The sequence below is a fragment of the Ochlerotatus camptorhynchus genome, unplaced genomic scaffold, assembly GCF_037179485.1.
Source record: "Ochlerotatus camptorhynchus isolate MF236.1 unplaced genomic scaffold, CSIRO-AGI_Acam_v1.1 ptg000077l, whole genome shotgun sequence".
In the NCBI taxonomy this organism is placed as follows: domain Eukaryota; kingdom Metazoa; phylum Arthropoda; class Insecta; order Diptera; family Culicidae; genus Ochlerotatus; species Ochlerotatus camptorhynchus.
Genome location: NW_027040567.1, coordinates 9,746,211 through 9,771,039, shown reverse-complemented (window position 1 = coordinate 9,771,039; position 24,829 = coordinate 9,746,211). Strand labels below are relative to the sequence as shown.

The following is a 24,829-nucleotide window of genomic DNA, read 5'->3' as shown; positions in this document are numbered from 1 at the left end:
TATGCAGGCATTTTAGTAAAAAAATAACCCTTGTTTACGGTACCACTGTTTCATGTAAGATACGTGCTAGGGTAAACGCTCCTATAGTTGCGGTACGTTAGAAGCGTTAGGTTCCTATAGTTGTGTATGGAGACTCCGTACACAACTATAGGAACCTAACGCTTCTAACGTACCGCAACTATAGGAGCGTTTCCCCTACCAGGACGGAAACAACAATAATTTCGTTAACGAAAAATGCTAATGTTCATCAACAAAAGTTATACAGCAGTCAGTCGGTTAACCGGTTGATATGACGACCGACGGCGGACGAGACTAACAAGGTCGATTTTGTTTGGCCTCCGTAGTTTCAAATCTTCCGATCAAAGTGCGATCGCACGCAACTTCGGACGTCTCGCCACGATAATCGTTCGCATGCCTTTCTTGCCCGGTTGCATGCGATCTAATTAAATCTAGGTACAGACAGGTAGATTATAGTCGGCTGGAATATGTTTAACCGGTCATTCTTGAGTAGATCCTCCACTGCTTCGCCATCCAACTGCTGATAGACTCCGATAGTAAATGTAAACAGCCAGATGCGCCAATTGTGATGGAACGGATGGCAGAAACTACCACATCAGCAATCAGCTAAAGTTTTTTTTACCAGCTTTTTACTACTTCCATTGTATTTGCTTATTCGTTATTTGAAGCGTGCAAAAACTTCAAACCGCCCAGTCATGGTGTGGTGTGGATGGTGTGGTGGGTGTTACGCAAGTTGGTTGGATGTGCGCAATTTCGGTGATAGTTATCCGTGTGTTGTGTTGTTTTTGGGACTGATGAACTGGGGATCATCACATCTAGGTAGGTTTTTTTTTTCAATTCAATTAAAACATGCCCCAAAGGGGAATACTGTAAACCAGTTGCCAAACAAACATTTAATACAAAACAATAAAACAATCATCAAAGATGAAGAACCCGTCAAGCTATATCAATTGTAATGCCACAACAAATCTAAGATCATAATCAATGATAACAAAAACTACATTTGAGTACTACCGTGGACCCCCGGTAATCTGACCGTTCTAAATCTGAGCACTTTTTAGTTTGAACCCCGCTCATCTGCACACAGTGCAAAGCTAAAAATAGCTCATACGTCATTACCAAATTTATTTACATTTCCGTCCGTACCGTAAGATTTGATAAAGAGAAACCAATCGTTGAGATATTGTCAAAAGTCTAACACTGCTTCTTGACGCCAAACTCGGCCTACGGATTCTAAACTCGACCTAACGCATTGAAACGTCAATGAATTCACTTCGGCCTATCGGATGAAGATAAAAATTGATTCGGTCGGAGCGCTTCTTTTGTTTTTGGGAATAATGGGTGCAATCCTTCATACCACGCGTTCTCATTGAATTCGTTCGTTAACTTATTAACTAAAGAATCGAACCAAACGCATAATTGACTTGTTAACTCTGAAATCATGGATTTATTTGAAGTTTTCTGCTCGATAGGCCCAAAATGGGCGATTAGGCCGAAGAAGTTCTCTACCCTATATGTTTTACATTGAAGATGCGTGACACATATTAGCACTTAAAGATGATCCAGAAAACATCGGGCCTGTTTAAATCGAAGATTTAAACACGATACTTCAGAATCCAATAAATGGAAGAAACGTGGATATCTCGTACCGTACGTTCCGATTGTGGTAATTATATGATTGGTTGGTCGTTGCAAGCATCAAAGCTAGAAAGGTTAAGTTATGCTCCATTTTCTTCTGACGTTTGGGACATGAGCACTAACTCTTGTCCTAGGCTTTTATGGCTTATGGCTATAGCGCCATTACTCGCTTTTTGAAAAGAGAAGAGGGAAGGGAAAAGGAGGAGGGCAAAGGGAAAAGGATTATGTAAACTCTATGAACATAAACAATATTTTTGATTTGAAATATACAATATAGAAATCCATAACGGCGGTGGTCGTCACTATCCGAGTCTTGTCACTATTATCAAGTCATAAAAAGTAACAAGAACTAAAATGTGATGGTTTTGACCAGATCAGCAACCGATTATAGATAAAATAAAACTGCACGGAAAAAAAAACAAACGTCACGTTCGATCACATGCACAGTCTACTCCTTTTTAAACCATGCACATGATCAACCTCAAACATGGATTCACGTAAACAAAGTACAAACTGACAAAAAATGATAAAAAATAACGATCTCACCAAGTCTGCAACAAGACGCTATGCCACTTTTCAGCGTAGCAATCCCAATTGTAGATGATCCACTTCTTGACAGGAACCAACATATACCATTCCGGTTCATCTGTCTGAAATTCCTCGAGTAATGTTCTCCTTTGATAGGTTCAGCGATCCGCCACACCTCCATCATAATATCGGGAGGTCACGAGTTCGTTTAAGGCTCCATCAGCTTCAAAGCCACTTGTAAAAATACACGCTGCCCGGGGCTCAGAAGCAGCCATTGCAGTACAGCCCTTATGAAGACGAATCACAAAGGAAATGTGGAACGAGTCTAGACAAACATCACAGCAGATCCATCCAATTTGAGTATCACTGCTCAGACTTCATGGTTCAGATTCACACTTTACAAACTTCAGATCTCTATTTGCTGGACTTCTAGTTGTAGAGCCAAATTCTTGATATCCTAAAAAAAAAACACTCGAGCAGACCCAAGTAGAGAAAAAAAAAATAGAACAGCAAAAATATACGTGACGTTCGTTCACAAGCACAGCTGCTATCACTTCTCGTTGTCTGGCGTACATAAATGTACTCTAAAACTTGAAAATTCCCTAAAAATTTCAGGTTTTGCCTGGTAAAATAAAATTTCCTGAAGATTTAAGGTTTTCCGAAGTTTTCTAGATAGTAGACAACCTAAGCTTCTATTAGGGATGTAAAAAATATTTCAATAAAGCTTCTGCCTAAAGCTTAAGGCTCGTAGGTTGTGATATTTTTTTTTTTTTTTATTATAGTCACTTTAACACTCCTGGGTCATTCGTGACTTGTCCGGGGGTGAGATATGAACTCGTGACTTTGGCGTGAGAGGTAAGGATGTTAACCACTACGCCGAGGTCGCCCTGGTTGTGATAATTCTCATCTTGGATTTCTCACATCAAAATAAAATATTTTAAAGCTCTTATCTGAAATCCGCAGAAAACGACGTTGATGATTCTCCTAAGATTTCTCTGGAATTTTCTTAAGTAGCAACACACTTAGATTTTTTCGCCGAGATGGGCACCACCGAGCAGCTCAGCATTTTATTTTGCTGGATCTCAGTGAAAAAATTGCCGAGATTCAGCTAACAAACGGGAATTTTGCCGAGATCTCAGCTAACAAACATATTTTTTGCTGAATTTCCAGCCAAATAAAATGCCGAGCTGCTCGGTGGTGCCAATCTCGGCAAAAAAATCTAAGGTTGCATATATGAAATATTTTACATAGAATTGTCTGATGAAACTGTAAATACATATATACTAAGTACTTCTCGAATAATATGGTCAATCAACCTGTTAATTAGCTGTTGCTAATTGTGCAAACAAAATGCTCACATTTATCCAGCATGTATGATGCCGCCCTGAATTGCCAGAGAAGAGTGGTTTAGTTAAATCAATCAGTTAAATATGATTATTCTTGTTCAAATCGGATCCCTACCTACCCCGCTAATCTGAACGACATTTCTTTGAATTTCTAGTAACGCTATGATCAACAGAAAAGCGAGTTTCTGGTAGCCTTAGACAGTTGCTGTTTTGTTTGGATTCTGCGTTCCGTATCGCTTCGTTCCATTTCGCTTTACTCAATTCCATGTGGTAAATGACGTTTCAGCAATTTTTAGTTTGCACGGCGTGCAGATGAGCCGGGTGCAAACTAAAAAGTGTTCAGATTTAGAAAGGGCAGATTACCGGGGGTCCACGGTAGTTAGAAATGTTGAATATTAAGGAATTGAAATAAATCAAATGCTTGGGAAATTTATTTTAAAATTTCTGGCACATTAAAGATTTCCAAGGTCTTGAGCGTGGACAAATTTTTAAAACTTTTAGTTTTGCAAAATTGTGTATCTAAGACTTAGTAAAATTTGTTTTGAATCCGACATAGCTAGTAATAAAAATTATCGACTTCAAGAACTAGATTTCTTTTGATTTGAAATATGACCAGTTTATAGAAAAATTTTGCACTCCTGTTTCCAAACCTATCCACGTAAAATGTTGCTACGTTGCCGCTAAAAATAAAAAAAAAAATCGACACGACTTTTCCAATTTCACGAAACTTTGCATAACTGTGTGTTATGAGCTATAATCAACATTTTTTGCAAAAATTTGATCTTGTGAAACATTCAGTTACTCACGAACAGCTGACTCACACCGCTTGCATTCGCTCACACAGCATGCAATTGAGCCATTTTTCCATAGAAAATATACGCTCAGTCATTCAAAATAAGGATTGGGTACCATCACGGAAGAATTAACGTGCTGACTGAGCTACTGACGGAGTACTCGACTGTCAGTGACTCGTTTACTTCTCAATGCGAATGATGAGGCAGATGGAAGTTCATATTCATATGAAAATGACTCATTGAACCTAACTGTATTACGCACTAGTCTGAGACAAAGTTGTCCAGAAAAGTAAAGTCTTTCTGGGAAAAATATACTCGGTAATTTTTATTTTGTAATTTTTAAGTGAGAATTTAAAAAAAATCTGAAATATCTCAAATCTTAAAGGTACATCTTTATAAAATGTAAAGGCTGACTAAAAGTAAATTGGTACGCACAAAAAGACCTGTAAGTCGTGATTCAATAAGTCTAAAAAGTCCATTAATGGTTGCTTGACGATATTATTATTACGATATTACGATATTAAATCTTTAAAATTACAGCATTAGATGGTTACATTTCTTCAGTTCGAACGAAATCTCGAACCTTCCTCTTGATGGAGCCCATCAGCGCCCGCACGGACAAAACGGAAACGGACACGGAATCAGCGCATTTCTTCCATTTCGCACGCATTTGCTGGAAATTGCCCAGTATTTTTCGATTCGTCGAAATTCCTGGCAATTCGGATGATTCATTAGTTTGGGGACAACATCGATCTTGTTGGCAGCACACCACTCCAGAACCACCTTGAAGTAGTGGCACCTGACCAAATCGGGCCAAAAGATGACTTTGCCCCTATGCTTGCGGATGAACGGCAATACACGCTTTTTCAGGCATTCTTCGATGTAAACTTGGGATGTCATCGTCGAGGATGTGACGAATGGTTCCGTTTTCAGGCCACAACTGCAAATCACTTGCCAAATCATTGCCTTCTTCGCGAACTTGTCGGCAAACACGAACTTTAATCTTCCCGGCACATCCCCACGTCCAGTCGCGTTGTAAAACTTTTGATCGGGAAACTACATAAAATCGAGTTTGACATATCCGCGTACATCGATCAAAGTGCAGCCCTAGTGTTTCGTCACGGAATTCTGCTTCATGTGCCGGTTTGGGTTGAATGGCTTTGTACGACTTGTATCCTTCCCTGGCAAGGATGTTCCGCACCGTTTGAAAGTTGGCGTTGTACCTTCTGGCCACATCTCGGATCGAAAGACCGGGATTGGCTTTAACGCACCTCAAAACCTTGCTGCGCAGCGGACGATCCCTGGTTCCAGTTTTTTCGTAGGTCCGCTGATTACTTTCCCCACTCAGGGTTTCCTTGTAGGTTTTGAGCACTCGACAAACTGTTGTTTTCGGCATCTTCAGCACTTTAGCTAGCTTGGAACCAGACCACTCTGGATTTTCCAGGTGTTTGTGCACAATATGTTTTTCTTCTTTCGAGTTCCATTTGACGTTATTTCTGAACGCGATCGACTACTTAGATCAAACTTGCACCAGTTGTCCTCTATTGGCGTTGACGGCGACTCTGTAGCTCTTTACTCCTATGAGAAAATCCATAAGCAAACGTCAGACTGTGCGTGAAACATGGCGGACTTTGTACTATCCTTTCACTCCACCGAAAATTCCCATAAGAAACTGTCTATATTTGCTGGAAGAGCAAATTTTTCGACGGTGCCGTCAACGCCAATAGAAGTGTAAACAAACAACTGTCAAAGATTTTCGATTCCAAATACTAGAGATGTGCTAGCGGCGCGCGAGGGGCATACCAATTTACTTTTAGTCAGCATTTAAATGATTGCCCCTAACAAAAAATATGGAAAGATTCATGCAAATCGGAAAAGGTCGAGTTTTTCCGATTCGGCGTTTGGAATGGAACTGCTTATTAGTAGATCATTTGTTGTAAATAATACCCAGCATCTGTGTTGAACAGTAAAGTAGAGTAGAGCAAAAGTTCGACCTTAGTTGAAAAATTTTAAATATCTTAAAACTCCAAGCATTTGGAATTAAACTAATTCCATACAAATGATCACTAATTCAAGGTCTCCAACTTCTTCTTACAAAGCTTTGATAAATTTTAAGTTCATTCGTAGCTAGAACAGTTTTTTTAGAAGAGTGTTCAAAACGAACTTTTGCCCCACGGTGGGGAAAAAGTTCGATTCAGCAATGGGACAAAAGTTCACAAACTTAAGTGCAGTTTTTGAGAAGTGTTGCTACCACACATCTTTAAATACCCCATAATGGTGAGAAAGTCTTAAAGAAATCACATTTTTGTGCCCAGATCACAACTTGGTGAACAACGAAATTTGTTCGAAAGTAGGGTATTTCACAATAAATACAATAGGATCACAATTTTTTCGAGGCTTTTGTAACATTCTGCTTAATTTATGATTGTTTAGAGTAAATGAATGCGTTTTTGACATGCGTAACTGATTGCATGGGTTTGTGACACGACTCAAACTGCTGGCGCATCTAAGGCCTGATAGTCCTAAAATAATCTACAAGAAAAACGAAATCATGCACTGAAATAATAATTACCCCCTCACAATTAAATTTTTCTTGTACGTCCCAAAAGTTGGTACAAACCCTAATTAAATCATTATGGTTATTTATGGTTATGGTTATTTTGCTTAACGACGTGTTCGGGGTTTGTGGCAGAGTTCTGTTATTTAGGTTATCGTTCGTTTATAGCCATTTGTATTAGAGAATGTCATGTATGGTTCTTTGAATACATGACCTATTTTTTGTGTTTTTTTTTTTGGAGACAAACAAGTACCAAAATTTTAAGTTTTATTATTCATGGGCTTCGAAGCCTCAACTCAAACTTTTGCCCCACCTTAGTGAATCTTATAGGCTACTAGTGTTAGAAATATCGCCAAAAGTTCATTACCGCAAGTGAGATGTTTTCACTAAGGAAATTATCGATGGGAATTTCACCAAGCGTTATTTCCCGAGCAAACTTTCTTGTTTGAGATTGAGAGGAACTAATATCTCTCTTACTTTGACACATCTGCAAGAGAGAGCGTATGTTAAAAGGTATTTATGCTCTAGCTTCCTCGCACAAATTTTTGTTCCCGATATTTGATGAAATAGATCGCGAACTATGACTCGTTAACTCTTTTATTGGCAAATCAAAGTTGGCACTCGTGGAGAATAGAAGAACTATGAAAGTGATGATGATTTCAAAATTTTGCACGGGGAAGTATACGAGTGCAATCTTAAAATGCTTTTATTTTGAAAATGGAGCATTTTATTTAAATCTGGTTACTGCTACAGTGGTAGAAAAGCGGAAGTCTATGTTTACACCTAAAAATCTGAAAAGAAATTAAGTTTTCTGTATTATATGTCTATTGAGTAGTCCTGAAGTTTTCTACTAACGTAGCACTAACCAGATTTAAATAAAATGCTCCATTCACAAAATAAAAGCATTTTAAGATTGCACTCGTATACTTCCCCGTGGAAAATTTTGAAACCATCATCACTTTCATAGTTCTTCTATTCTCCACGCGTGCCAACTTTGATTTGCCAATTGGTAGCTCGTGAAGTTTGAATTCCTGTTATGAGTAACGTAAAACAAGAGTTACAGAACGTGAAAACCTTATAAATGTGTATTAAATGCATCCTAAATGTACACATCCATCAATTATAACACCGGTAGCTCCTACATGTATGCAACCTAAATATCATCATGCATAAAGCATAACACCTTATCTAGAAAAAGAAAACATCAGCAGAGTGACAGAAATTAAACGAGATAATTTCAAACTCAACATCGCATTAGGTCCTAATTGACAAATTTGCTTCGTCGACTTTCTCTGTGCATCCCCACGGCCATGTAAAGACATTCCCAGGTGGTTTTAGCATACAGATCGATAAAAGAAGCTTTTATATAGCGTCTAACACGACAAACACAACAAGACACGGCTAAGTGCTCAAGTTATTAACGAATGAGAAAGTAGACAAAGATAATCGATCAATGTTACTTAGGACCTAATGCAATGATCAGCTTGATTTCATTCTACTCCGCGACGAAACATGACATAGGATAAAGAGCCTAAATTCAGGCTCTTTAACATAGGAGACTCAATTGAATTCAGTCGCTGAGTCGTTCTGATTGGCCGGGTAACCTCTCACCCTCAGCTTTTCCAATCCAAAAAATCCTGCCTCCATTTCCCCGCCTTAATTTCCTTGTTATTGCAACCACCGTTATTCATCCCACTTAACTGTTATACAGCTCAAAATTTGAGCTATTCCCTACAAACTAACTAACATGAATTTTATTCTTAATTAATGCAACAAACCCTACTAACCAACACCAAGATCTAATAAAAACGTAACAATATACAATAAACTTTTACGCACTAATTAAAAATCATATAAACTTTGTAACACACGGTTACAAGTTGCTGTACATACAGTTGTTAAATCTACAAAAATCAAAAAGTCCCTTCCAGATAGCGAACGTTTAGTGTAAATGATAGTCAATATCAAGTAACCTACCCTAACAGCAAATAATAGCCTTTGTAAAGTGTACATCACCTATTCATCGTCTGATTGTCTAATAATCCGTCTATCTCTCTTTCCTTTTTTGCAGACTTCAATTATCCGCAAAGCTGAACACCGCCGGCCTTTATCATTTACCACGACTGTGTCGTATCGGTAGGACCTATTTCGCACTTCGAGCAATTATACCTTGTGTGGATAATAGTGCTCACAGTCAACTGTTTTGTGTAAAAAGTGTTCAATTTGTTAAACTTTCGTCAAACAAAAGCTCGTCACTCTGGAAGTGAAAACACGTTGCAAAGTGTTGTACGGCAGACAAACCACCAATCACCAGCATCAGCATCATGAACAAGCAATTTCCAAAACGCCCAGAACCGCTACAGGCTTCGGTGCCGGTCAAGCTGCTCACAGCCGGAACAGCCGCGTGCTGGGCAGATTTCATCACATTCCCGCTCGACACCGCCAAGGTGCGGTTGCAAGTAAGTGTGTCGATGGCGTTAATTGTTTTGTCTCTTACATCCCCAACCATACCAAAGTTCGCAATGGCCGTTCCCAATCAAATGCACCACGCAGCCATCACCTGATAGTACAGGAATCGCAAGAATAGCGCGGTGGATGGAGTCATCCAGCAAATGCAATTTCTCCGTTGTCTTCCAACCAGTTGAGTTATGGTTGATTCTAAAATCAGATACAGCTCTCCCAAAGAACGCGTCACTGAATTCTACCCACCGCTTTTTCTCGGAGGCTTTTCAGTCAATAGTTCTGATTTTGTGTGAGTCACTAGACCTCCATTTACACTACTCACATGCAAAAAATCAAACCGACTGGTTAAAAAACGATTGGTAGAGCTCGGCGTGTAACGCGTTCTTCGGGGCAAGTTGTACAAAAAATCAGCTCAATTGAATCGAGGACAGCCAAGAAATTGCAGTCCACCCACCGCGCTTTTCTGGGGACTCCTGTATTTAAATCAGTATCGATTAGAGTCAACCTTACAAACTAGGTTTCTTCCCCATAACGGCTCTCCTCGACAAATCGAGATCGAGAGTGTAATTTATTGGGTTCAAAGTACACCGGGGTACCGGTTCGTGCAATAGTAAACACCGACTTCCCCCTTCCCTTCTACTTGGCAATCCACTTCTCGTCGATCTTTGATCGCAGATGATGTTGTTGATGAAGCGAGGGGGCGACTCACTCGCGTGCTAATGATCGAGAGCCGTGCCTCCTTGTTGTGCTGTTTGTATTTCGTGCGATCGTGCTACCTACTAACATCACTAGCATCGTTCAGCGAGCGCACAGGTTGCCGTTGCAGTGTTGATACATAGTAGGTAGTAGACCGCACCATCAGCTGATCGAGGATCGTTAAAGCTACTTGGTGTTGGGCCTATCTGTACACGCACCCTTTATGATGTGCGCGTTGTCGTCGAATCGCGAGAGCAGAGCATGAATGTGGACTTTGAACTATGAAGCGTGCATTGGTAAGTCCGCGATTCATGAACCTGCTTGTTGGACAAAGTGGACACGATCGAGTTCATGATCATGTGTCGGTAATCGATAGTCAACAGAACAACGTTGTCACTAAGCTGCACTGCGGGGGAACGCTTGTTTTTACACTAAAATGATTCAACTGTAACCGAAGGAGACGAAGAGAAGCGCTGTAGTCATAAAATAGTTCAAAATCGCATTTTTGGGGGTCACGCTTGGGGGCGATTGAAGACGTTCGATCAAAGCGCGCGTGCACCACTACTACTGGTTGGATGGAACTGGGTGGGTGTTGTTTTTTACGAACATTTGGTGAAGGTTGAATCATTGCATGCTGGAGCGAGGTCGTGAGGTTGTCTACGCTATATGCTACCTTTTTATAATACAGTAATGACTCGATTTTGTCACCCCCCTCCTCGGACTTTTATTTTTCAATAATTTCACATAATTTCCTAATCTTTCTCATTCATCTCCAAGCTGCAATAAGACTACTGGTGGAACGAATTTCGTAGAAAAAAATTTCAAACCGGTGGCTGCAACAATGCAAATTCGACAGTGAGCCTGTATAAGGGCCTAACTGCGAGGATCGATTCTCTTCGTCGATTTTCTTTTTAAAGTGCTACAACTAAGGAAAGCAATTTTCTAAAATTTGTCCAATACAGTGCTGCAACAGCTTGTACTGGATATCAAAGGCAAAAGCAAACGCACCGAGCCATGTTAATCTAAGCGAGTTATTAACAAAAGAGAAAATCGACGAAGGGAATCGATCATTGGAATTAGGCCCTACTGTCGAATTCTTCTTTCGAAAACTTACAGGAAATTTTTTCAAATAGACCAATTTGATCGATTCTCTTCATCGACTATCTCAGACGTTAAAAACTTGGCTGCATTCGTATTTCGGGTTATTTTTTCTACATAGTCTGTTAAAAGAAAGTATTATTAAATGCATTGAACGATAAGAACAGCTTAACATGTTTTTGGAGCCGAGTTATTAACGAAAAAGGGAGTGGTTAAAGAAGAATCTATCAATGTAGATTGGACTATTAAAAAAGTCACGTGAGAAATCACTCTTAGATAAAATGCGAGGGGTTTCTACCAAGGTTGTAAGGTGATCGGTAATCAAAAATTAACACAAATTATTAAAATAATTAGTGAATTATGAATTACTCAGCAATTTCAATGTAATAAAAATAATTGTAGGTAATTTATGAGTAATTTCAGTATTTCCTACTAATTGGAAAATAATTTGGTAATTTAAAGATAATTAAACAGTAATTTGTGTAATGTCATAAATAGTTGTACCAACAATCAATATGAAACTAACGATTTTAAATTGGCTCACCACTTTAGTAGCCTATTGGTCCCAAGCAAACGATTAACGTACCCTATTCTAGTCGAAATTCTAGTACTACGCAATGTTTGTTTTGATTCGCTATGAAAGTTTGACAGATAAAATGAGGGGTTATTGGTTTTTCCTATGTTTCGAGGGGTGAATCGATTAGCTTGGGACCGAAGAGAGTACCAGAGCTGAGCCAAAAAGTTGAGCACGTTATTTCGGGACCTTCTAGTCTTAGAGTTACCTCTATGGTTGTACTCTGGAATTATCATACTCTTTATTGAAGAATCAAAGTGACGATTGACTCACAGATGACGAGTGGGTGAAAATAGTAATGACGTACATTAGTACATCATCATGTTTGTAATTGTAGATCTTAAAACAAAGTGTCGCATTTACCAGTTTAGGCTTTGCTTTCATTCGCCCATTAATCTATGTAAATTTTATGATTTTAGTAATTTCATTTAAACCGGTCATGCGAAACCTAGGTTTTAGATCTACAATTACAAAAATGATCATGTGCAAAAAAAAAAAAAAATCATGCCATTTGACAGATATCAAAACGTCATTACCATTTTCACCCACTCGCCATCTGTGAGTCAATCGTCACATTGATTCTTCAAAACTTTATTATTGAATTAGTAGAAATCGAATTTAGATATTAAAAAAATGAAAATTTGAAATAACATTGAAATAACCCTCGATGCAACCAAATCAAATCGATTTTTTTCATATTAGGGGCAATCCATTTATGATCCCAACAAACAATCGTCTATTGAAGAAACGACTTCTTAGCCATTTTATTCAACTGCATGCTTAATAGTACTTGATCTATTTTTAATAACAACTTCTGTTCCGGCTTTGTTAACACAAATCTGGAGAATTTATTCAACCACAACATTGAACTACTTTGGTGTTGTATAAGGTATGTCGAGAAGCTTTTATTCGACTTATATGAGTTGTAACAGAGTTCATACGATAAAATTTTTGATTATTCAGCGTTTATTAGACATCACTGCTTCCTTTTTTAAACAGTGATGCTCTGTATACGCTTGATTCTCATGTGAAGTAACGTTTAATTAGACATTATTATACATTTATTAAACGATTATTCAACTGTGGGAAAATTAACCCGAAAATAAGAGGTGATGGGGACAGGCAGGGTGTTTCTTAAGTGTAATTGTATCCATTATTTCTGACGTTGCTCGCATCACACAGATATTAGAAAATTTATAAATACTTATACATGTCGTTGTATGGGATTCGAACCATGTACCTTCCGATCACCAGCCGCTTGCCTTGTCATCTGAGCTATCCTAGAATTCATCATATGGGAAACTCAATAATCAATAAAAGCTTGCATGAAAGTAAATACCTATCAGCACTCCCGATCGCAACTCTAGCTCCTTCAAGGCCCTGTGGGAATGATTAATTCATTCATCGTTGTTTAACATGAGACCAATGTTACCTCTTCACCACTCCAATCCCAAGGAAGGTTATTTTTTGAACTAGATAAATGCATTCATTATCGTGAGTCATGTGATCGATGATTACTATTTAAATTAATTAGATGTAGAACACAAATAAAAAAAAGGTTAAGCTTGGGATTGAACTCACGACCTTCTAATTGGAAAGCGGAAACGGTAACCACTACTCTACTGATTTCGCCTTGTTGTTAGATTGAATCAGTGTTGTCGAATAATGAATCTAATACGTCGTTTATAAAGCATTTACAAATCATGTGATTACAACATGGAAGCATAGTGGTATAAGAGCTATTATGCTGACTGTATTGACCTTTATTCAGCAATATTGTAAAGTAATGCAATGAAATCTAATAAAGGAGCTGGAGAACATTTATTAGACGTCTAATAAAGCATGTTATTAAATCAATTGAAAACAGTCGAATTAAAGTGTCAATATATGTACAAATTACACTTATTCAGTTTGTTATTAGATCAAACTTCTGGCGTTGAATTGGGAAGACATTTAACACTTTTACAGCTTTTAATAAGTAAATTAATCAGATCAGAGCAAACAGTTGAATAAATGTGCATCTATCGATCTCAATGAGCTTTTTCAGCACATAATTCGACAACTCTTTTTATTCAGCATTGTACACTGTTATACAGCATTTATTCAATATAGGGTAAATGTCGGCTTCGGCACCCATTGACTGTTTTCGGCAACCAAAATTTAAACGATAATTTCACTATGATTTCCCATCAACACACTTCCCTGAATGTATCCAAACGATTCTTTAGTCTTTCAGCCTCAATATGATTATATTTGTACGACCGAGCAATCCTATTATGCCAGATTTATCTTCAAATGAAGAATACGCACTGCAAAAAGGGGCTGATTTCGAGTTGCCGATAATAGAACAGCTGGTTAACACGCAGTTCTAATGGGAAGGTTGCCGAAGAAAAAGAGGCTGCCGATAGTCACACTCACCTGAGAAGTTTGGAGCGTTGTAAAAACGCTTTCAAACCGTTTTGAAAAATTCTGTCGATTGGAATGGATAGAGAAGCAAGCAGCAGATGAATGTTAACAAACAGACACGTCATATATGTGCGTGACGCTGAAAAAATGCTAACAGAAGTGCGGACGCTGCTTAGATTGACGAGAATACGTAAACTCCCCTATATGCTTATTTGTGACTCTGAATTGTTTGTTGGGTGGTATAAGAGCTATTTTGCTGAGTGTATTCACCTTTATACAGCAATATTGTAAAGCAATGCAATGAAATCTAATAATGGAGCCAGAAAACATTTATAAGACGTTTAATAAAGCATTTTATTCAATCAATTGTCGAATTAAAGCGACAATGTATGTGCAAATTACACTTATTCAGTTTGTTATTAGATCTAACTTTTGGTTCTGAATAAGGAAGACAGTCAACGTTTATAAAGCTTTTAATAAGGAAATTAATCATATCAGAGCAAACGGCGGAATAAAGGCGCATCTACCGATCTCAATGATCTTTTTTCAGCACATAATTCGACATCCTGTTTTATTCAGCATTGTACACTGTTATACAGCATTTATTCAATGTGTATGCTTATTTGTGACTTTGAATTGTTTGTTGGGATGTCCCCCTTTCGTTACGTTTCTTCTATACCTAATGCATTGCTTGTCACAATACCACCACCCCCCCCCCCTTCCTCGCCCTCCCCCTTAGAGCAATCGTAATAATTTCTGTAATCGAGAGCAATAAAAGTAATTTCAAAGTAATAAAGTAATTTTAATTAATTGAAAAGTAATCAGAGTAATTTTCGGTAATCTGACTGGTACTGGTACTGACTGGTAATTAACGCTGGTAGAAACCTCTCGATAAAATGAGATCACAATATGAGAAATTTGCGTTGGGACAGTTTCGCGATTTCCGTTCAAATTTTAACTGGTGGGAAATTCAATGTGCACTCTAACCACCGACGAACCGACATGTCACTGGGGCATTTCGTTTGTCCGCAATTCGATTTGTCAAATGAGCGATTTGATCTGTCCAACGGGCGATCAGGTATGTCAAACGAGGTGAGACGCAAACCAAGTCAATATAAATTGTACGTGTGTTCGTGTCCTTGCTAACGATATCACGCGATCGGATGAGTAGATGGCGGTAGTGTTTTACGTATTTTAAATATGGCGTCTTGGGCAAGTATTTGAATGTAGCTTGAATGAGCTGGCGCGTCGGTTTGTCGGTGCTCTAACTCTTACTATGCTGAGCAATGATGTGAGCATCGACTAACACGCATCAGTTGTTCAAGCTGAACATTGCATTAGCTCCTAAGTAACATTGATCGATTCTCTTCGTCGACTTTCTCTTTCGGTAATAACTTGAGCACATAACCGTTTCTTGTTGTGTTTGTCGCATTATATGCTGGCTAAAAGCTTATTTTATCGATCTGTGTGCTGAAAATACCAGGGAATGTCTTTAGGACCTAATGCAATGTTCAGTTTGATTTCTTGCACAGAACTTGCCTCTTAGAGAACTTGGTATGGCCTTACCGTCGCTAGGAGTCACTTCTTCACAGTCACAACTTGCAACTGGAATGTGGATTAATTCACTTTCAACTTGCGTGGGGACACAATTTGGATCTGGGTTTTCGATGATGATTTATTACTAATTATTTAATTAACACAAAACCTACCCAAGTAACAATTTAGGTTTTATGAGGGATCTGAAGACCACTATTTAGACATGTAGATTGCTTTAAAACCACAATAAAACATGCAACTGCACCCCCTCTTAACATTTCAAAAGGTCCTATCTGCATTGATCGATTCTCTTCATTGACTTTCTCTTTCGTCATAACTCAGCTGCAAAACCTTTCCCTGTTGTATTTGACGTTTTGGACGCTAGATAAGAACCTCCTTTATCAAACTAGATTTCGAGTTGCCGATAATAGAACAACAGATTTACATGCAGTTCAAATGGAACGGTTGCCGAAGAAAAACTGGTTGCCGACAATACTCGCTCTCACTAGAGAAGATTGGAGCTTTGTAAAAGCGTTTCAAAACAGTTTTTGACAATTCTTTCGACTTAAATTGTTAGAGCAGCTGGCAGCAAAAGATTGTAAACAAACCAATACTGCATATGTGTGCGTTCCATAGAGAAAAAGGCTATAGAAAGAAGGTCGCTGCTTAGGTTGCCGAGAATACGTAAATTCCCCTATGTGGTAGAATTAGCGCAAAATCTGTTTGCATAGCGGTGGTTATGAAAAGAGAAAGTCGATGAAGAGAATCGATCAAAGCAGATAGGACCATTTGAAATGTTCATCGAGCAGTGTTACCAACAATCAATACGAAACTAACGATTTTAAATTGGCTCACCACTTTAGTAGCCTATTGGTCCCAATCAAACGATTAACGTACCCTATTCTAGTTGAAATTCTATTACTACACTATGCTTGTTTTGATTCGCTATGAAAGTTTGACAGATAACATCAGGGGTGTGTGGATTCATGCAGAACATGCAGGGGTGAGTGAAATAGCTTGGGACTGCTTGGGACCGTTGTTCTGGTACTGAGTGAGCCAAAAATAATAATGATTTTCTTCGGGACCCAGTGATCTTAGAGTTACCTCTATGGTGTTACTTTGGTAATTTGCTACTACTACTAATCTGGGAGGGAGAAGCAGACTCGAATAATATGAATGTCAAAAGGAGCCAGAATCAAGCTGTCACGAACAGTCATTGGGGACCAAGCAGTTTGATGATGCTTTTCTTATGCCTTGTTCAGACTACAGAGTTATAACAGCCGGTGGGAAGTAAAGATTTTAAATTGGAATACCATACCATAGAGGAAATACCATAGAGGTAACTCTAAGACCAGAAGATCCCGAATAAACTGGCTCAACTTTTTGGCTCAGCTCTGGTACTCTTTTCGGTCCCAAACTAATCGATGCACCCCTAGAAACATAGCAAAATACACGAACCCCTCATTTTATCTGTCAAACTTTCATAGTGAATCAAAACATAGTGTAGTACTAGAATTCCGACGCTTACTTGTACTTGGAACCAATAGGCTAGTCAAGTAGTGAGCCAATTTAAAATCATTAGCCACTTGACGGATATGTTACATTGGTCTATTTGAAAAGTGGCGCGAGAAATATTAAGACATTTTCTCACTGCTAGAAGCAAGCTTTGAAGAAAAATCGACGATTTTTTGAAAATCTCCATTACAGCGTTGCCAGATTTACCGATTTCCAAGCTCGATACCGATAAACCGATAAAGCTCCTCAGTATACCGATTTTGGAAATGTCATACCGATTTATACCGATTTTTTTTTAATCACAATTTAAAACATTACAAGATTTACAACCATATTTAAGGACGAGTTCGATTTTTCAGCCAAAACCGCTCCCTTTGAATGATCAAACATCGTCGTCCATTCTAGCTTCCACCGGTTTGCCATAACAGGAGATGTAGGGAAATTGTTTCGACAAGCTTTGGGTCATCAAAACGAGCAAACTCTACTGTAACAGTAATTAACGCAACACGTAAAATGCTTCCTCCGGAGGTTTTAACCGGCATCTATTGGAAGGTTTTTCCGAGCTTCTTCTGGTTTCCACTGGAAATACTTCTGGTATTTTCTTCCGATTTCCGTAACCTTTCTGGCTTCCTCTGGATGTGTTGTCCATTTACTTCCGAAAGTTCGTTTGAATTTTCTCCACACATTTAGTTCCTTGGATGTTTTTCCGACTTTTCAAAAAAACTTTCTTCAAACTTCTTCCAGAAGGGTTTTTTTTTAATTTTTTCTCAGAAAGTTTTTTCAGCTTCCTTCTAGTTCAAACATTTCCCGCAAATTCCATCTGACTTCTGCTGGAAGTAGATTTTCCGTTCTTAGTCCAAAAGTTTAAATTTTCGCCTTTGAAAACGGCAAAAATATGAAATTTATTAAAATAAGAAATACCGAGAAATACCGATTTTTTAAAACCTTTAATACCGATAAGCTTGAAAACAATCTGACAACGCTACAAAACCGGACAAAACTGGTTTATCCACCACTGGCGGGGCGACATCTGTCGGATTTGATAGTGGAAACTTTTACTCGTTTGTCCCTTTAACAACACTTTATTATGTACTTAAACATATGTTTGCCACGTAGTTTTTGCAAATAAATAAAAAAATGTATTGTTTTTGAGAGATCTAGAACCACTCCTGAAATCATCTATGGGCTGTTCATTGACTACGTATACAGTTTTTTGGGATTCTTAACCCCCCCCCCCGCATAGACAGTTGTCCATACACAATTTATAGAATTTATATGGGTCGTGGACCCCCCCCTCTTAACTGTCTACGAAGTTAATGAACAGCCTCTATGTCTTGCTCTATGTAGTTTATGGGCAGCCACTTAGGTTATTCTGATAGTCGATTATACTTCATCGGTAGTGATCTGGTGCTTCGATCCAGTTCCTACACTTCATAGATCATACTGCACTTATAGTTCATAAGTTTCTTGTGGACTTCTTCAGTGCTTGAGTACTTGACATTAAGGGAGTCCACATATTTTGAACAAGCTACGCATGAATGTTATAGCGAATTCGTTTATTATTCAGTTCCAACCTGGATCGGGTATCAAGATTGGGTCTGCTTGTTTTCTGACAAACGTCAGTTTGTTCGTTTGTTTTTAAAACCTAGCTCAGGTTGAGGTTCGCACTGACAAAAAGTTCGGTTTCGCACTGGGTTGGAACTGGTTCCAACCCCGATAATAAACGAATTCGCTATTAGATTACTCCGGGGCCTCTCTAAAATCAGTCGGTAAAGGCACAGATACAAAGCAAGACTATGCAGGAGGTGGCTGAGTTTGATTCCCGGTTCGGATTTTCGGATTGGAAAATTTCTCGACTTCCCTGGGCATAGAGTATGATGATATGATTGTACACACAATTATACTAATGCAAAAATGGTACAGGCATCGAAAGCTCTCAATCAATAACCGTGGAAGTGCATCTAGAACTCTAATAGTGAATTTGTTTTTGATTCAGTTCTCTTCTTCTTCTTCTTTCCTTTATTTAACGTCGGTCTCTGTTCCTCAATCTAGTGCCAATCACCGACGGACATCGATTCCCATCCATTGACGGCAATCGAATGTGCAGGAAGGCAGCTTCCAAACCTGCGTAAGATATCGCACCCATAGATCAGTGCACGGTCCCTAACCTCACTTTATGCTCCCTATCATTTTGCTTCTGAGTAAAAGAGATAGCAACGAATGGGAGCCAAAACAAACCACCCAAAACTGTCAAAACTTACGGGTGAGAGAAGAGTGCGGCAAATCTTCGTGAACTGATCAATTCAAACACACATGGGCCGGCTTTACTTCCCTTCCCAAGGAAGACGTGACTATAGATTTTTATGCCTCAGAAAAATCCCACCGACCTCGACTAGATTGAACCCAGACCAATTGGGGCGAGAAAGCAGTCACGCTTACCACTATAACACCTGCACCGGCTTTGATTCAGTTCCAACCTCTGGTGGAACTGGTATCAAGATTGGGTCTGCTTGTTGCCTTTCAAACGTCAGTGTTAACGTTTGTTTTTGTAACCTGGCTCGGATTGAGGTTCGCACTGACAATAAGCTCCGGTTCGCACAGGTTGGAACTGGTTCCAACCTGGATAATAAACAAATTCGCTATAAGTTGAGAACACGCAATAAGCTAATATGCGATAGGCAATAAGCTTGAAATGCGAAGAAGATGAAGACTCAACTTACTACAACGAAGCAAGACAGAAATATCCTAATTAAATTGGTTTTTGTTGGTTTGGTTGGTTTTTATATTTCGACTGGACCAAATTTCCCTGAAACAGACCTGGCCTCGCGCCTGACAGAATCTTCTTCAGATAACCAAACTGTTATCAAATTTCAGCTCATGGAATTTGATTTTAGTTCAATTATTGTTTTATTTCAAATTTTACGCTTCGATGTGCAGTTATTCCATAGAGGTAACTCCAGAGAAAGGTTATTCCACTTATAACAGAGTAAAGAGAGTGTAATGACTTCACTTTTTGAGAAGCATCTAGTTCGTAGTTCCACATATGTTATGTAGGACCCTGGTCATTACATTTTCAAAATACTTTTTCCCCATTACCTACCCTCTGTTTCTATTTTCCGTCACCAACAATCCAACATGTACTGACCCGCTACCACTCGTCTTCCTTATTCCTCCAGGTCCAGGGTGAACAACCGGTCCGTACGGCGGCTCTGGCACAGGCAACCGGCAGCAGAGGCAACAGTGCCATCCAGGCTTTCAAATTGAATCCATCCGCCATTCCGGCCATCCCCGGCTCACAGCATGTCCAGTACCGTGGTCTGGTCGGAACCATCACAACCATCACCCGGCAGGAGGGCTTCCTTACGCTATACAGTGGCCTCTCGGCCGGGCTGCAACGACAAATGTGCTTCTCGTCGATCCGTTTGGGACTGTACGATACGGTTAAGGATTTCTATGGAACCATCTTTAAAGGTGAGTTGTTGGCGTTGCTTCAAAAGCGAATCAGTTCGTATAATTTCAATAATTTTTCCCCGTACAGAAAACGAAGCTGGCCTTCAAATTTTCACACGAATCAGCGCCGGTTTGACCACTGGTGGCTTAGCGGTAGCTCTAGCTCATCCAACCGATGTGGTCAAGGTGCGCTTCCAGGCGGCGTCCCGTTCGAATAGCAATCGTCGGTATTCTTCTACCCTGCAAGCATACCGGACGATTCACCGGGAGGAAGGCGTTCGGGGTCTGTGGAAGGGCGCTATGCCGAACATTGGCCGCAACGCCATCATCAACGTGGCGGAAATCGTCTGCTACGATGTGGTCAAGGACCTGCTCCAGCAGTACGCCCACATTCCCAATGACATCCGGTTACACTTTAGCTCGGCGGTGGTGGCCGGATTTGCCGCTACCGTGGTCGCATCCCCAGTCGACGTGGTCAAAACCCGGTACATGAACTCACCGAAGGGCCAGTACCGGGGCGCGGTCGACTGTGCCATCAAGATGGGTCGCAAGGAGGGAGCCGCTGCATTTTACAAAGGTTTTGTGCCATCGTTTGCCCGGCTCGTTTCGTGGAACGTAGTCATGTGGATATCGTACGAGCAGTTGAAGTTAATCATGTTTAAGTCGTAAGCGATTGGCATGTACCTGTGACGTTATTTTTTAGGTTTGTGTTTAAGTTATTGATTGTTTACACTATTTAGATAGACTGGATGTTTTGAGAATCGCATATTTTTAGCATTTGTTTTTTTAAGTATGAACATTGTGATGTAGTAGACGAGATCAGCGAATATTGTAAAAAAACGATAATACATTTTATAAGCGTATATTTTAACAGACATGAAACCTACTGTTTGATTTTCTTAGAACTGAAAGAACACTACCCAATCACCTACCTGGTCTGGGATCACAATCTTGAGGGAGAATTTCGAGCAAGTGTTTGAGATTTTCCTGGTTGATCTTATTGGTCAGTACGGTCAATCGAGACCGAGTGCACTCGTATAGTTCCATTATGGTGGGGAAGTCGTTGCCTTGGTGGTACCGAACTCGCATGAACGTTCGCAGATCTTGCAGTTGATTTTTGAATTTGATTAAAATCTGAATATCGAAAGATGAACGTTTAGCAGAATGGTTCTTTTTGAATCAAGATTTATGTTTTTACCTCTTCAAGCAATTTCATCACTTGGGGATTCTTGGCGCGCTTCATTTGCTGAATTTCGCTAGCCTCGTGTCCAACCATTTTGCTGATGACAGCCGTGTGAAAGCGGACCTGTAAAACAAAGTGAATTGATTGGTTGGTTTTGTTAATTCATCAATGTCTATCAATTGAGGTGATGAGAATTGCCATGGGAAGATACAACAATTATGGAGATTCTTTTGAACTTTCCTACGGATTTTCGGAGTGGAATCATTTGGATTGTTTCAAGGTATTTTTGAGGAAATTGATATCCTAAGTAATACAAAAAAATAAACCAAAGATTTTAGAAGCATTTAGCAAAAGAATTTCAGACGCAATAATTCTGAATTAATTCCAACAAGATTTCAGTAGCAATTGCTCTAATGGCGGTAAGCTTCAACTCGGATTGACTTTTAATACTGGCCTTGATTGGAAGATCTGCCAAATGTTGTTTTAGGATCGTATTGATTAACACCGACATCGACGTCAAAGCAGTTCGATATAGGGACAATTTTCAAAGGAATCTCAGCAAAAGCAACTTTTACTCAGTACCCATCATACGCACTACTCACCGGCAAAACCCGTTCCGACCGGTCCGTCACCATGACGCCCAGCTTCCATCCATCGTCGGAAATCCTAATCCGTTCGAAAACTTCCTCAACCTCACCGAACACCACAAAAGTCCGCTCATCCCGGTCCCCGTCACTGAGCTTACTGATCTGATCCACCGTCACCAAGCTGTATCCTTCGATCTGGAACTGATACCGCGGCGAGAGGACATTATCTTTCTCCGAAGAGCTCGGTTGCTTTTCTTCCACATCGAACACGTCGTCCAGACTGTCGTCTTCGAACAGTGCCGAGAGGGAGCAGTTGTCGAAGTTTTTGCTGGTGGATGGTTGTTGGCCATCGTTCACGAAATTAGAAGCATTTGACGATCTACCAGCTGGCTCATTGATCCTTACTCGTTTGGCTTGCTGGACCGGTGCAACTGGAGAGGAAGAAATCAGTTCCGGTTCGTCGTAATCTATTATCGGGCCAGGGCGATTTTGCTGCTCGTTACGGATTTCATCCTCTAGGGAGTTTAAGGCATCGATGTCATCGTCTGGTTCTTCAAAGGAGGGCAATCGGTAGGTTGGACGTTTCGAACGCCTCTGAGGTGGTGACGGTTGGGATGTTTTTGTAGAGGAAACCTGATGATTCATAATTTCTTCTTCCGATAGTTCGATGATCTCTAGGTCATCGTCGTCGTCCATCAAGGTACTGACGGTAGGAACTTGTTCCGGTGGTTTATCCTGAAATATTAGTCATGCTATTAAGTCAAAAATAACTTTTCAAAACAAAGTCACCTTATTATTCCTGTTCAAATGGCCATTGGATTCAATACCGTCCAGATTGATTCCCAAAAACATATCATCTTCCCAATCGTCGTACTGATTATTGCTCGATCTACTCGACATCGGTTTCGCCGGAGACGGAAACACCATCGGAACCGACGGTATATTATTGTAGCCAGTATTTCTGTTGTTTTTCTCTGACACCACCACCTCCTCGTACTCGGTTTTGGGACTGGGATTCAACGGCTGCCCCAGTTCCTTCAGTAGCATATTCTCAAAGGCATTGGTTATGAGCAGCGTGTCCACCTCCCCTCCCAGAATTTTCACATTCTTCGGTTCCAGAAACAGCACCTTATTTATGCACCGAATGGGTCCAGTAAGCAGAACCTTTACTCCCGGTGGAAGCTTCGTATTCAAAGCCGCGATCGGACTATGCTCCATGCCGATTACCGTTCGCTTTCCGTCCGTCATTTCCAGCTTCAACATTCTTCGTTTCTTCACGTTCTGAGTTTGATTCTTTCGCATTTGAATCTCGTCGTCTGCTTCGTCTAACTTTTTGTTATACAAATTCCTCAACTGATCATAGCATGGTTCCGAAATGTCCATCAGATAATTCAGCTGCAGAGGAAAGTTCCCGTTCAACGTAAAGCACTTGGTTTCCGTGTCCACTATCGCCGGCAGGCATGATACACCAATCTCCTTCAGATCGGCCAGAATCCACTGATCGAAGGTGAACTTCAACAGGGAATCGTTGGTAGTTTTCGAGTTCTCCTGCAAGCAGAACGATACACACCCGGTGAGCCATTCGTCGACCACTTTGATGCTGTAATCACGAAGTAAACGCGTCTTCACGTGCACTGCACGGTTTGTTTCGGTTTGGGTCATCGTTGAGGTGCGATTTCGAGATTTTCAACCGCAAAATAGCATAAAGTTTATTTTCACTCTTATCCCGAAAATCCAGAAAATAATCACTATGCAAATCAACAGTTACTGATGGGTGCCGGTTTCGGATTGTTTGTAAACAAATTGTAGCCCGCCGCGCCGAAAACGAGTGACAGGTTTAGTGGATTAGGTCAACAAGTTAAAGGTCAACTGCTGTTAGGGTAAACGCTACACGGAAAGGAATTGTGCAGTAGAAACTGCTATTGTCGCGCTTAAAATAAATTCTCATCCAGCGACAGTGGTAACGCGCAGCTCAGAATAGCCAAAGGTTCGTTTCAGATATGGCTATTGTGACCTGGGATATTCATTCCCTGGTTTTTCTCGACGAAGTATCGTTCGACAATCGAGGTATGCTTAGAAATAAAGGGTGTGCGCCAGTTGGAGAAAAAAATAGTATATAGAGGAGAGTTTGTTCTACGGCCTCGCTGTTCCATGCTTAGTTTTGTAGGATACAATGGAGTACTTGAAACCTTTACCAGACAAAAATTCTTCAATTGTGTTCGTTCTTTTGCTACTGCTGGTCTAGTACAGCGAAACCCTGGAGAATACTCGGTTTGGATTTTGGATGGAGCAAGAATCCATTGCCATAAATCGATAGTCGAATATCTACGTTCGTTGGGGATAGCAGTTGTTTTTCTCCCTGCTTATGCTCCATTTTACAACCGTATGAAATTTTTTTTGGTTATCTAAAAAATACTTGAAACGGGTCTACGTAGAAAAC

General features: G+C 39.9%; 2 protein-coding genes across 2 annotated transcripts; one reads left to right on the top strand and one right to left on the bottom strand.

Moving 5' to 3' along the window:
- Window positions 1-8,952: 8,952 nt before the first annotated feature.
- LOC135697758 (dicarboxylate carrier SLC25A8-like) lies at window positions 8,953-21,450 on the top strand. The gene is made up of 3 exons (XM_065217563.1): window positions 8,953-9,340; window positions 20,346-20,640; window positions 20,708-21,450. The coding sequence occupies exons 1-3, from the start codon at window positions 9,206-9,208 to the stop codon at window positions 21,286-21,288; spliced, it is 1,011 nt and encodes a 336-aa protein (XP_065073635.1). The 5' UTR covers window positions 8,953-9,205; the 3' UTR covers window positions 21,289-21,450.
- Window positions 21,451-21,493: 43 nt separating this feature from the next.
- On the bottom strand, window positions 21,494-24,125 carry LOC135697728 (recQ-mediated genome instability protein 1-like). The gene is made up of 4 exons (XM_065217528.1): window positions 23,179-24,125; window positions 22,405-23,124; window positions 21,818-21,925; window positions 21,494-21,753 (listed from the first exon to the last, which is right to left on the bottom strand). Exons 1-4 carry the CDS (start codon window positions 24,049-24,051, stop codon window positions 21,544-21,546), a joined length of 1,911 nt encoding a protein of 636 aa, XP_065073600.1. The 5' UTR covers window positions 24,052-24,125; the 3' UTR covers window positions 21,494-21,543.
- Window positions 24,126-24,829: the final 704 nt, after the last annotated feature.

Excerpts from the sequence above, each read along its gene's own strand:
- LOC135697758 (XM_065217563.1), top strand. The coding sequence starts at position 9,206 with ATGAACAAGCAATTTCCAAAACGCCCAGAACCGCTACAGGCTTCGGTG. Across the intron at positions 9,341-20,345 it reads CCGCCAAGGTGCGGTTGCAA|GTCCAGGGTGAACAACCGGT; the intron begins GTAAGTGTGTCG and ends TTATTCCTCCAG. Across the intron at positions 20,641-20,707 it reads CTATGGAACCATCTTTAAAG|AAAACGAAGCTGGCCTTCAA; the intron begins GTGAGTTGTTGG and ends TTCCCCGTACAG.
- LOC135697728 (XM_065217528.1), bottom strand. The coding sequence starts at position 24,051 with ATGACCCAAACCGAAACAAACCGTGCAGTGCACGTGAAGACGCGTTTA. Across the intron at positions 23,125-23,178 it reads ATTTGAACAGGAATAATAAG|GATAAACCACCGGAACAAGT; the intron begins GTGACTTTGTTT and ends CTAATATTTCAG. Across the intron at positions 21,926-22,404 it reads GGTCGGAACGGGTTTTGCCG|GTCCGCTTTCACACGGCTGT; the intron begins GTGAGTAGTGCG and ends TTTGTTTTACAG.